Source organism: Mercenaria mercenaria, chromosome 13 (assembly GCF_021730395.1).
Source record: "Mercenaria mercenaria strain notata chromosome 13, MADL_Memer_1, whole genome shotgun sequence".
NCBI classification, from domain to species: domain Eukaryota; kingdom Metazoa; phylum Mollusca; class Bivalvia; order Venerida; family Veneridae; genus Mercenaria; species Mercenaria mercenaria.
In genome coordinates, this window is record NC_069373.1 from 25,940,419 (window position 1) to 25,955,196 (window position 14,778).

The following is a 14,778-nucleotide window of genomic DNA, read 5'->3' on the forward strand; positions in this document are numbered from 1 at the left end:
ACTTTGACCTTGAATTTGACCTAGTGACCTACTTTCACATTTTTGAAGGTACAGGCGTCAAATTTGAACCATATGCATAGTACCGTGTTTCAAAGTGAAATTTGACATTGATTTTGACCTAGTGACCTACTTTCACATTTCTCAAGCTACAGCCTTCAAATTTGGACCACATGCATAGTTTTGTGTACCGAAAAAAAGTTTGACCTTCAAAATTGACCTAGTGACCTACTTTCACATTTTTAAGGTAAAGGCTTCAAATTTGGACCACATGCATAGTTTTGTATTCCGAAATAGAATTTGACCATGATTTTGACCTAGTGACCTACTTTTACATTTCTCAAGCTACAGCCTTCAAATTTGGACCACTTGCATAGTTTTTTGTACCAAAATGAACTTTGACCTTTACAGTGACCTAGTGACCTACTTTCACATATTGAAGGTAAAGGCTTCAAATTTGGACCGCATGCATAGTTTTGTATTACGAAATAGAATTTGACCTTGATTTTGACCTAGTGACCTACTTTTACATTTCGCAAGCTACAGCCTTCGAATTTGGACCACTTGCATAGTTTTGTGTACCAAAATGAACTTTGACCCTAAGATTTACCTAGTGACCTTCTTTCACATTTCTGTAGCTACAGGCTTCAAATTTAGACCACATGCATAGGATTGTGTACCGAAACAAACTTTGACCTTGACATTGACCGGGTGATCTACTTTCACATTTCTCAAGCTACAGCTTTCGAATTTGGACCACATGCACAGTGTTGTGTACGGAAATGAAATTTGACCTTGAGGTAGTCAGTAAGTCTTAAAATTTGGAACACTCAAAAATGGCACATTGGTGGGTGCCAAGATCACTCTGTGATCTCTTGTTAATCATCATCTGCGTGTGTGGTTACAATTCCTTATAACTCTAATTGCATGTTTTGACAGTATTATGCCCCTTTCATACTTAGTTTTTTGGCAATCGTAACTTTCTGGATATAACTTTAGTACAATATAAGATAATGACTTGAAACTTAAAATGTATCTTTATCATCATCATCTGCATGTGTGGTAACAATCCCCATAACTCTGATTTGTATTTTTGACCAAATTATGCCCCTTTCCTACTTAATTCATTTCATTGTCAAATTGCCGAATAGTAGAGCACACTGTCTTACGGACAGCTCTTGTTGAAGTTATGACGTCCATACAACCAACATTAACAATTAGTTACAAAATTGTAGATGTTAAAAACTCTTGAAGAGCAGTTACCATAATAGCCTAATGTTAATGTGCAAAGAAAAAAATTAGCTGATTTAAAAATCTGAAGAGTATCATTTTCATACTAATGGAATGAAAAAAAAATATAACATTTGCAGTTATCTAATATCTACATTTAAACTTTGATATTGCTTGATTTGTTGTACATAGATAGTATTTCTAAACGCCCTAACATTCCTGAAATTACTACAGCACATTCGTTAACCACTGGATTAGAGATTTAATTGACAGCAAAGGCCATTTTTGTTTATGCTTGAGAGAATTTGTGCCGGGACCTGACGATGAGTTCGAGCCAAGAGGAGTACGAGCAGTTACGGAGTTTGAATGTACTAGTCTTTGTAAAATATGTGCCATAGATTTTTAGCTCGACTATTAGAAGAATAGGGGAGCTATCCTACTCGCCCCGGCGTTGGCATGAGCGTGAGTGTCACACAAATGTTAAAGTTTGCGTACCACCCCAAATATTTTCAAAATCCATTGAGATATTGCTTTCATATTTTGCATACTTGTTTACCATCATGACCCCAGTCTGTAAAAAGGAGGAGGCAACTCTATCAAGCATTTTGACTGAATTATGGCCCCTTTTCGACTTAGAATAAACGTTTAAGTTTGCGTACCACCCCAAATATTTTCAAAGTCCATTGAGATATTGCTTTCATATTTTGCATACATGTTTACCATCATGACCCCAGTCTGTAAATAGGAGGAGGCAACTCTATCAAGCATTTTGACTGAACTATGGCCCCTTTTCGACTTAGAATAAATGTTAAAGTTTGCGTACCACCCCAAATATTTTCAAAGTCCATTGAGATATTGCTTTCATAGTTTGCATACTTGTTTATCATCATGACCCCAGTCTGTAAAAAGGAGGAGGCAACTCTATCAAGCATTTTGACTGAATTATGGCCCCTTTTTGACTTAGAATATGCTTATTGTAATGTTAAATTTTACTCATAGCTTATACTATACTATCAAGCACTGAAAATAGTCGAGCGCGCTGTCAACTGACAGCTCTTGTTTTCACCAACCAGTCTTTTTCAAAATTGTTAGTCTGAAAACGAACATTTTAGAAACGTGAGAAAGAAGCTTTCGTAAATGAACGTGCGATAAGTTTAGCTCATTCTATTGAAATGACTTAAATCTTTTTGAATTTTGCCAGTCTTAAATTTAATAAATCTACACAACATCATTTATTTTACTTCTCAATTTCATAATTATCACCAAAAAATTACAAGTTTATATTAAAATGAAGCAAAAATGGTGAAAATCTGACGTTTATAATATTATGCACTTATTGACCTTTGACCTTGTGCTGTGACCTACGACTCTAAGAAGGCGACAGCCCCCCTGAAACTTTTCCATTTTTAGCTCACCTGAGTTTTTCTGATCGCTTGATGTCCGGCGTCCGGCGTCCGTCGTCTGTCGTCTGTCAACATTTAGCTTGTGTATGCGATAGAGGCTGTATTTTTCAATTAATCTTCATGAATATTGGTCAGAATGATAACCTTGATGAAATCTAGGCCGAGTTCGAAAATGGGTCATCTCGGGTCAAAAACTAGGTCACTAGGTCAAATCAAAGAAAAACCTTGTGTATGCGATAGAGGCTGTATTTTTCAATTGATCTTCATGAATATTGGTCAGAATGATTGCCTTGATGAAATCTAGGCCGAGTTCGAAAGAGATTATCTAGGTCAAAAACTAGGTCACTAGGTCAAATCAAAGAAAAACCTTGTGTATGCGATAGAGGCTGTATTTTTCAATTGATCTTCATGAATATTGGTCAGAATGATTGCCTTGATGAAATCTAGGCCGAGTTCGAAAATGGGTCATCTAGGGTCAAAAACTAGGTCACTAGGTCAAATCAAAGAAAAAACCTTGTTTATGCGATAGAGGCTGTATTTTTTAATTATTCTTCATGAATATTGGTCAGAATGATAACCTTGATGAAATCTAGGCCGAGTTCGAAATTGGGTCATCTCGGGTCAAAAACTAGGTCACTAGGTCAAATCAAAGAAAAACCTTGTGTATGCGATAGAGGCTGTATTTTTTAATTGATCTTCATGATTATTGGTCAGAATGATTGCCTTGATGAAAGCTAGGCTGAGTTCGAAAATGGGTCATCTCGGGTCAAAAACTAGGTCACTAGATCAAATCAAAGAAAAACCTTGTGTATGCGATAGAGGCGGTATTTTTCAATTGATCTTCATGAATATTGGTCAGAATGATTACCTTGATGAAATCTAGGCCGAGTTCGAAAATGGGTCATCTGGGGTCAAAAACTAGGTCACTAGGTCAAATCAAGGAAAAACCTTGTGTATGCGATAGAGGCTGTATTTTTCAACTGATCTTCATGAAATTTAGCCAGAATGATTACCTTGATAAAATCTAGGCCAAGTTTGAAAATGGGTCATCTGGGATCAAAAACTAGGTCACTAGGTCAAATCGAAGAAAAACATTGTGTATGCAATAGAGGATGTAGTTTTCAATTGATCTACATGAAATTTGGTCAGAGTGATTGCCTTGATGAAATCTAGGTCGAGTTTGAATATGGGTTATCTGAGGTCAAAAACTAGGTCACTAGGTCAAGTTAAAGAAAAATCTTGTGTATGCGATAGAGACTGTTTTTTTCAATTGATTTTTATGAAATTTGGTCAGGATGATTGCCTTAATGAAATCTAGGTCGAATTTGAATATGGGTCATCTGAGGTCAAAAACTAGGTCACTTAGTCAAATCAAAGAAAAAACTTGTGTATGTGATAGAGGCTGTATTTTTCAATTGATCTTCATGAATTTTGGTCAGAATGATTGCCTTGATAAAATCTAGATCGAGTTTGAACATGGGTCATCTAGGGTCAAAAACTAGGTCATATCTAAGAAAATGCTTGTTTTATCGCAAGAGACCAATTTTTTGGTCCAATCTTAATGAAAATTGTTCAGAATATTTGTTTCCATGAAATCACTAGGTCAAACATGTTTTACACTGTTATGGTTTGTTTCTTAGGTGAGCGACCTAGGGCCATCTTGACCCTCTTGTTAACTATAGTGATCATGCTGTGTCTGGCATTTGTCATGCGTCAGTACTTGCGTCAAGTCGTCCATCCGTCCTCAACATTTGTGTTTAAACGACATCTCCTCCAAAACCAATGAATGGATTTTGATGAAACTTGGCCATGATGTTTCTTGGGTGGTCCTCTACCAAAGTTGTTCAAACGGTTCCGCTTGGTTGCACATAAGGGCTGCCAGAGCTAAAAATAGAAAAAACTTCAAACGACATCTCCTCCTTAACCAATTTGAAATAAATTCGCACAAATGGTCCTTATGTCACCCTCTACCAAGGTTGTTCAAATTATACTGATTTGTTAAAAAACATGGCTGCCAGAGGGCGTGGTCACTTTTCCCTATATGTATATAGTGGAAACTTTAAAAATCTTCTTGTATGAAACTGCTTGCCTGATTTTAGAATAATTTTACACAAATGGTCCTTGTGTGACCCTCTACCAAGATTGTTCAAATTATTTTGATTCATCAAAAAACATGGCCGCCAGAGGGTATGGTCACTTTTCCCTATATGTATATAGTGGAAACTTTAAAAATCTTCTTGTGTGAAACTGCTAGCCCGATTTTAGAATAATTTTACACAAATAGTCCTTGTGTGACCCTCTACCAAAATTGTTCAGATTATTTTGATTTGTCAAAAAACATGGCTGCCAGAGGGCTTGGTCACTTTCCCCTATGTGTATATAGTGGGAATTTTAAAAATCTTCTTGTTTGAAACTGCAAGCCCAATTTTAAAATAATTCTACACAAATGGTTCTTGTGTGACCCTCTATCAAGATTGTTTTAATTATTCCGATTTGTCAAAAAACATGGCTGCCAAGGGACGTGGTCACTTTTCTTCTCTGAATCAATAATAGCCAGAGCCTTGATATTTGGTGTGTGATATCAGATTTGTAATGTCTACCATAATTGTTCAAATTATTGCCCTAGGTTCAAAAGTGTGTGTGACATGTATATAATATAAGCTAACATAGAAGAAACCTAACTCTGTACTTATACAAACACACATGAAGCCTTGTACACAGGTGAGTGCTTTAGGGTCAGTGACCCTCTTGTTTATAAAGTTAACAATGAACATGGCTGTCCGGCACAAAAAATGCCATCAGAGGCAATTTCTAGGCCTGTTTTTTTGCCCCCGAAGGGAGGCATATTAGTTTTCAACTGTCTGTCCGTTCATTCGTCACAACGTTAACTTTTTGTATAAAGGCACTTTACTCGCAAACCACTGCACCCAGGACCTTCAAACTTCACATGCTGATAGTACTTATTGAGTACACGACCCCTACTGACTTTGGGGTCACCAGGTCAAAGATCAAGGTCACCAGGTCAAAGGTCAAGGCGCTGCGGGGGCATTTGTCCCCATTAGTGACAGCTCTTGTTCGGATATATAGGCAGACTAACAGTGGTGTGGGAGACACTGTGCATGTGTGTGTGTGTCTGTCTGTCACAAATCTGATCCGCACTCTTAAGTCAAACATTTCTCATCAGATCTTCACCAGACTTGAACAAAATGTGTTAGCCATCAAGTCCTTGGCCAAGTTATATAACTAGCCAGATCTGCCCAGGCACTTCAGAATTATGGCCTTTGAATTACCAAAAATCACTCTGTACACACTTGTCCGCGCTCTAAGTCGAACATTTCTCATCAGGTCTTCACCAAACTTGAACAAAATGTGTTTGCCAATAAGTCCTTGGCCAAGTTCGATAAATAGCCAAATTGGCGGAGGCACTTAAGAATTATGGCCCTTGAATTATCGAAAATCACTCTGTACACAGATGCCAGTGATACATGTATTGGTGCATGGTTGACTCAGATACATAACTATTCAGATGATTAGGCAGTTGTGGGAGACATGTGCTTTTCTCAAAAGCAGCTCTAGTCTCTTTTGATTTTAGGGACACTCAATATAAGGTCAGGGACACAGGGGCCAGATCATGGAAAACCATTTCTGATCAGTAACTTGAGAACCACTTGACCCAGTACATTGAAACTTCGTAGGATAATTCCACCTGCAGAGTAGATGACCCTATTGATTTTGGGGTCAGTAGGTCAAAGGTCAAGGCCACAGGGCCAGAACATGGAAAGCCTTTTTCGATCAATAGCTTGAGACTTATTTGACCTATTTGGCCCAGAACCTTCAAACTTCATAGGGTGATAGGGCCTATGGAGTGGATAACCCCTACTGTTTTTAGGGTCATTCCCTCAAAGGTCAAGGTCACTAGGCCTGAGCATGGAAAACTGTCACAGAGCAAAAACTTGAGAACCACTTGAACAAGAATGTTGATACTTACTGGGATGATTGGACATGCAGAGTAGATGACCCCTGTTGATCTTGGTGTCAGTAGGTCAGTAGTCAAGGTCACAGGATCAAGAACATGCAAAACCATTTCTAATCAGTAACTCGAGAATCACTTGAGCCAGGACCTTGAAACTTCATGGGATAATTGCACATTCAAAGTATAGATTTTGGAGTCACTTGGTCAAACGTCAAGGTCGCAGGGGCTAAGAAAATGGCAGATGTTTCTGATCAATAATTTCAGAATTACTCTACCTAGAATGTTGAAACTTCATGCCAAGTAGATGGCCCCTATAGGGTTAGGGGGCACTTGGTTGACAGTCAAGGTCACAGGGGTCAGAACATGGAAAACCAATTCTGATTAATTACACTGGGACCCCTTTATAACGCTGTCGTTGGGATCCAAAATTTGAGACCCGGGGATGTAGCGGGGTTAAATTTATAACACGAGTAGGCCATATATGCAATACCCCACCTACCTGTAATGCATTTTGAACGTTGCTTCCTGTTATATGAGGAATTCTAAGCGTATAAACAGGACATTTATTTACCATATATGCTACTGGAGAATATGAAAAAAAGATTACAACACTTTGTCAGCTTCCCATTTCGTCGTGATTCTAAAAGAAAGTTGAAATTGTGTATCCCGGAAATAAACATATAAACTGTGCGAGAAAATTACAATCATTGCAGTAGCATAGCTGAAGGGGTTTTAAACTTGTGGAATAATAGAAATATTAGAAGAGAAAAAACGCAGACAGTTTTAAAAATTGTTGAAATAGAAAGTGGATAAAATAAACAATCTCAATATGGCTTTCAGTGCATCAAATCTTCGTTAGTTCCAATGTACTGAATGGGATGATTACGAAAAACGGCTGCATTTTCTTAGAAAAATGGGCATGTTTTTTATCCCCCACCGAAGGCAGAGGGATATAGTTTTGGTGTTGTCCGTCTGTCCGGTGCCATATCTAGGACGTGGTTGGGAATATTTAAATAAAAATTGATGCACCTGTTTACCACTATGAGGTTATGCGGCCTGTCAAGTTTCAGTCAGATTTTCCAAGTAACACCAGAGTTATGGCCCTTAGAAGTTTCTAGTGTTAACTATATAGGGTATTATAAATATGGCAATATCTGCTTCATAACTTGTGATATATTTATGCCCCCCTTCAAAGAAGGAGAGGTATATTGTTTTGCAGATGTCGGTATGTCGGTCAGTCGGTATGTAGACCAATCTGTTCCCGGATGATAACTCAAGAACGCTTGGGCCTAGGATTATGAAAGTTCATAGGGAGATTGGTCATAACCAGCAGATGACCACTATTGATTTTCAGATCAGTAGGTCAAAGGTCAAGGTCATAGTGACCTAGAACAGTTAAATGGTTTCCAGATGATAACTCAAGAACACTTAAGCCTAGGATCATGAAAATTTACAGGAAGGTTGGTCATGACCAGCAGATGACCCCTTTTGATTTTGAGATCAATAGATCAAAGGTCAAGGTCACAGTGACACAGAACAGTTAAACGGTTTCCGGATGATAACTCAAGATTGCTCTGGCCTAGGATCATGAAAGTTGACAGGCAGATTGGTCATGTCCAGCAGATGACCCCTACTGATTTTAAGTTAACTAGGTCAGATGTCAAGGTCACAGTGACCCTGAACAGTTAAACAGTTTCTGAATGATAACTCAAGAACGCTTGGGCCTAGGATCATGAAAATAGATGGGGAGGTTGATCATGACCAGCAGATGACCCCTATTGATTTTGATATCAGTAGGTCAAAGGTCACAGTGACCCAGAACAGTTATATGGTTTCCGGAAATTAACTTGAGAATGCTTGGGCCTAGGATAATGAAACTTGATAGAGAGGTTGATCATGATCAGCAGATGACCCCTATTAGTGTTGAGGTTAGTAGGTCAAAGATCAAGGTCACATTGACCCAGAACAGTAAAACGGTTTCTGGATGATAACTCAAGAACGCTTGGGCCTAGGATCATGAAACCTAATAGGGAGGTTGATCATGACCAGCAGATGACCTCTGTTTATTTTAAGGTCAATAGGTCAAAGGTCAAGGTCACATTGACCCAGAACAGTAGAACTTTTTTATACAATAACCAAATAATTTCTGTTCCTTGTGCAATTAATGATTGCATCAAAGGGTGGGGGGGAGCATTTCGTGTTCTACGAGCTCTTGTTGACCTAGAACTATGAAACTTAAATTGAATTTAGATCACCATAATGTTGTTGTGCACACACAATTTCGTCAGGATCTCTTTACTAACTTCAGAGTTATTGCCCTTTAATTGTTTAAAAATCCACAGATTTGTACATAACAAACCAACCAATTGGTTTAATTTCATTAAACTTCTTTCATTCTTTTCCATGAACATTTATTATAAACATTGTGTACCCACACCTGGTGGTCACCACCTTGCCTTGGTCACACACGCTCCCCCTCCCATAGCATAATTACAAATGTATGTATTGTTTCATTGGTCATTTATGTAAACAAACTTACTTGAGCAATTTCTAGAATCCTCAATATTAACTTTGAACTGAATTACCTCACACAATAAAGTTTCACAAATTTTTACACAACTTGTTAACATAGACTTCCAGTTACACATTTTGAAAATTCCTCTGTAAGATCAGTTCATCTAATTGGCTGAGCTTGATCACATGGTATTCCCAGTCTGATGCTAGTTGTTTTCTGATGTGTTTAAAATCCCTTAGAAAATGACAGAGTTATTTTCCAGAGTTAAATGACCAAAATTTGTTCAAAGTCCTACATTTCCGCAGTTTCGGTTAATATTCCATGAACATTTTGATAGATGTCCAGAGTAATTTCAAGAGATGTCCGAGGAAAACATTTGCAATCACTCTGGACATGTTATATAACAGGTGACTTTTCCGGACCATTCCATGAAAAGTACCTACATTCCATGGAAGTTTTGCATTTGTCCGCAATTTTTCCACAGTTACTCTGGAATATGTACAGCCGGGTCAAATGAATATTTATCAACATGCAAAGTTATAACGTTCCCCCACCTCACTCCTCCACCCAGTCATGCCCACCACCCAACATGATCCCTCCCCAACCCCACATTTTTTATTTAATGCATGATTGTACCGCTGCCCCCCCCCCCCCCCCCCCAAAAAAAAAAAGCATACATTTTCTGTTATATTCATTTTGACTAATGAAATTATTTGCGCCGCCCCCCCCCCCCCCCCCCCCCCCAAAAAAAAAAAAAAGCATACATTTTCTGTTATATTCATTTTGACTAATGAAATTATTTGCGCCTTAGTAACATCCTTAACTTTTTGCCGGATATAATTTTTTGCCATTCCTCACCACAAACCCTTTCGGCGGGGGATACCAATTCATCGAATTTCTTGTTTACCTAGTACCTACTTTCACATTTCTCAAGCTACAGCCTTCAGACTTGAAGCACATGCATAGTTTTATGTACCAAAATGAACTTTGACCTTGACATTGATCTAGTGACCTACTTTCACATTTCTCAAGCTACAGCTTTCAAATTTCGACCACATGCACAGTGTTGTGTACAGGAATGAAATTGACCTTGAGCTAGTCATGAAATTTGGAACATTAAAAAGTGGCTCATTGGTGGGTGCCAAGATCACTCTGTGATCTCTTGTTACTAGAGTTTTCTGTTTTTCTGTAATAAACAACCACTAGTTTAATGTTTGTTTCAGTTGAAAGTGTCAAAGACAGCATCAAAAGTTGAAGCAACAGAAGAACAGTTGGCCAGTCTCAGTAAGACAATTGAACAGTGTAAGACAGAGATGAAATCAGCACAGTCGGAAGTGGATAGGTTACTGGAGATCCTTAAAGAAACTGAAAATGAAAAGAATGAAAAGGATAATCAGATAAAGGAACTACAAGAGTATGTAGATTTTGAATTAAGGATGTTAAATAATCTCACAATGAAATTAAAATGATCCTCTTACAGACTGCAAATTTATAGAGTTAGAGAGTATCAAACTTGTCTTTGTTTACAAACAATAAGTTTCATATACCAAAATATTTGCAAGGGTCTGTAGTGAAAACTCAGTTGGTCGGAAACAAATCATACTACACTTCGGCTGGCACTACCTTATCCACCATATTTATACATAGCACTATATTTGTAAAATGTGATACAGTAAAGAAATTAATGTGTCATGCATTAGAAATTATTTGCTAGTCACTGTCAGTAGTCAAACAATGTTAAAGGTTGAAAACATGTTTCACTGTATGTCAAGGAAAGCACCATATTCTTGCCTTTGATGCTTTTCATCTTATTAAAATGAGTCAAATGTTAAGAAAATTATAGCAAAAATGTTAACTTTTCTGTTTGTACGGTACCAAAAAATCACATGGGTTTGCCACTCTGATTGTTGTATCGAGCTGTATGCATTCATTTCATTTCTCTTACACTGTGCTGCAGTGAGCAGCTTTAACAACTTTTTGTGCACCCACATGAGTGGCGGGGGCATATAGATTTGCTCTTGTTCGTCCATCTGTCCGCAATTTCGTGTCCAGTCCATAACTCTGTCATCCTTGAAGGGATTTTAATATTACTTGGCACAAATGTTCCCCATGAGGAGACGACATGTCGTGCACAAAACCTGGACCCCTAGGTTAAAGGTCAAGGTCACAATTGGAGGTCAAAGCTCAACAGGGCTTTTTTCCTGTCTGGTCCATAACTCTCCCATCCATGAAGGGATTTTAATATTACTTGGCACAAATGTACCTCATAATAAGACGATATGTCGTGCACAACTTTCAGACCCTTAGCTCAATGGTCAAGGTCACAGTTAGCAAGTCAAATGTTAACATAGCATGAACAGAGTCTGTTTCGTTTCCGGTCCATAACTCTGACATTCATTAAGGGATTTTAATATCACTTGGCACAAGTGTTCCCCATGATGAGATGAAGTGTCATGCACAAATCCCGGACCCCTAGCTCAGTGGTCAAGGTCATAATTTAGGTCAAAAATCAACAGAGTTTTTTTCCTGTCCCGTCCATAACTCTGCCATCCATGAAGGGATTTTAATATTACTTGGCACAAATGTTCCCCATGATGAGACAACATGTGATGTGCAAAGTCCAGACCCTTAGCTCAAAGGTCAAGGTCACAATTGGAGGTCAAAGGTCAATAAGGTTTTTTTCATGTTCGATCCAGAACTCTGTCATCCATTAAGGGATTACAATATTGCTTGGCATAAATGTTCCCCATGAAGAGACGACGTGTCATGCGCAACACCCAGTACCCTAGCTTAAAGGTCAGGGTCACACTTTGAGATCAGAGGTCAAGAGGATTTTTTACCTGTCCGGTCTATAACTTTGTCATGCAAAACAGATTTAGATATCAGTAGGCACAAATATTCCCCTGGATGAGACAACATGTCATGCGCAAAACCCAGGCGCAAGGTCTAATGTCAAGGTCACACTTAGAGACCAAAGGTCAGACACAAGAATGACTTTGTCTGTAGCATTTCTTCTTCATGCATGGAGGGATTGTGATGTAACTTGGCACAAATGTTCACCAAAATAAGATGGATTGTCATGCGCAGGAACCAGGTCCCTAGGTCTAAGGTCAAGGCCATATTTAGAGGTCAAAGGTCAAATTCAAGAATGACTTTGTACGGAGCATTTCTTCTTCATGCATGGAGGGATTTTGAACTTGGACCAAATGTTCACCGCCATGAGGCACCCTTGGTTTTTAGAATTACATCCCTTTGTTGTTACTTTAAATAGATTTTATTATAACTTTTTTATTACTGGCGGCAGAGAAAAATCGAGACCACTTTTCTGTGGTACAGCATGCATGTTACATCCAATTTTTAGGTGTATTTTGACCTATCTCTACCTGGTAAAGAGTTTCTTGTGGACTTATATAGATTTTTTTCTTAAGATTAATTTCCCTTTGTTGTTACTATAAATAACTTATATGATAACTTTTTTATAATCGGCCAAAACAATTCAATATGAAAACAACTGTGGGTTTTTATATATGCACATTTTAATCCAATGTGTTGTTATAGCATATTGTATATATAGTACAATATTGTTTATACATCATTGACAGATATCAGTTCATTTTGTTATACTGCAGTAGAGAAAATTAGGTGCCTTCCAGTAGGGGACTTCGTATTCTTTCACTTTTTATTCAAGTTTGTAACTAAACTCAGGTGAGCAATATAGGGCCATTATGGCCCTCTTGTTTTTATTCCAAGATCTGAGAATTTTGGACTGGGCAGGTTTGTAAAACGACACATAAAAAAAATCTTGCTGAATGATATATTATAGTATATTAAATGGTACTGGGATCCATCATGACTGTAATAAACCCCATTGATCATTATGTAACTAAATTGTTAGCTCACATGAGCACAAAGTGCTCAAGGGTGAGTTATTGTGGTCTGTGGTTGTCTGTCATCCATTAACATTTTCCTTTAAACAACATCTCCTCCTAAACCACCAAGCCAGTTTTGATGAAACTTCACAGGGATGTTCCTTGGATGGTCCTCTTTAAAAAAATTTCAAATGAATTCCATAGAGAACTCTGGGTTGCCATGACAACCAAAATGAAAAACTTTTAAAAAAATCTTCTTGTCCAAAACCATAGGGCTTAGGGCTTTGATATTTGGTATTTAGCATTGCCTTGACGTCCTCTGCCAAGTTTGTTGAAATTATCCCCCTAGGGTCAAATATGGCCCCGCCCCGGGGTCACATGGTTTATATAAGGAAAAGCTTTGAAAATCTTCTTGTCCAAAAGCACAGAGAATAGGGGAGCTATCCTACGTGCCCCGGCGTCGGGGTGAGCATCACACAAATGTTAAAGTTTGTGTACCACCCCAAATATTTTCAAAGTCCACTGAGATATTGTTTTCATATTTTGCATACTTGTTTACCATCATGACCCCAGTCTGTAAAAAGGAGGAGGCAACTCTATCAAGCATTTTGACTGAATTATGGCCCCTTTTCGACTTAGAATAAATGTTAAAGTTTGCGTACCACCCCAAATATTTTCAAAGTCGATTAAGATATTGCTTTGATATTTTGCATACTTGTTTACCATCATGACACCAGTCTGTAAAAAGGAGGAGGGAACTCTATCAAGCATTTTGACTGAATTATGGCCCCTTTTCGACTTAGAATATGCTTATTGTAATGTTAAAGTTTTACTCATTGCTTATATTATACTATCAAGCACTGAGAATAGTCGAGCGCACTGTCCACTAACAGCTCTTGTTAATTATCTCCCTTTAATGGTCATTTTCACTAAATAGATGTTTTTAAAACATGAATATTTATCTCTTTATTCTTTTAACTTTTTATTTCAAAATTTATTTAGTCATTAATCCAAAACAGTGTTGTTTTATAATATTTTATTACTTTTGAAAAGCTTTTTAAAATGCTTAAGTTTCATTAAATATATTTCTAAATTTCTATTTTGTTTCATACATTTTTAAAATGCTTACGTTTCATTATATATATTTCTAAATTTCTATTTCGTTTCATACATGTAGGGACCTCCGTGGCTGAGTGGTTAAGCAACGTTGTCAAAATGTAGGAGATAAACAGATTAGAAATGAAATTCAACAGATCAGCCGGGGGTCAAGGGGGCCACTCAGGCCCCCTTGTAGGTCTAGGACGAAGCCCTGGTGGGGGGACCAGGGGGGCAAAGCCCCCCGGAAACTCCTGCATTTTAGAGACTTTGACAACACATTTTTGCATTACAAAATACCTTTCTTTTTTCTTTCTATCATCTATGTTTGGTAGCTTTAAACTGACAAATGTGGCTATTTTCCAAATTCTGAGGCTAACAATTTCCATTTTTCACTCAGAAAGTTTAATAGATGTTAAATAGTTGGAAAAGTAAAGAAAACTTCTAGAAATTGCCATTTAATTTGCCAAATTTCTGTTTAAAAAGCCGTTTTCATATCCAAACCTGTGTTTTTTTCAGATACGTCAAACCTGTACCTTATTCCGTATAAGTTTGGTTTATTATAAAATTATATGAAGTTTCCATCCTCTTTTAAACGAATAAAAATTAACATTTTGTTTTTTTTCTCGGTAGGAATGAGTTGACTCCTGTATGAATTTAATTGAAGTTGAAATGAAAACTGCGCTGATGCATGCA

At 37.7% G+C, this 14,778-nt stretch overlaps 1 protein-coding gene across 9 annotated transcripts in view; it reads left to right on the forward strand.

Annotated features, from left to right (window-relative positions):
• Window positions 1-14,778, forward strand: part of LOC123529310 (ELKS/Rab6-interacting/CAST family member 1-like) — a 423,378-nt gene that overhangs the window by 263,389 nt on the left and 145,211 nt on the right. For all 9 annotated transcript variants that reach the window (XM_053521352.1, XM_053521353.1, XM_053521354.1 and 6 more), the window contains one exon: window positions 10,342-10,532. In XM_053521352.1, the coding sequence (XP_053377327.1) occupies window positions 10,342-10,532 (191 nt within the window). The remainder of the gene's footprint in view (window positions 1-10,341; window positions 10,533-14,778) is intronic.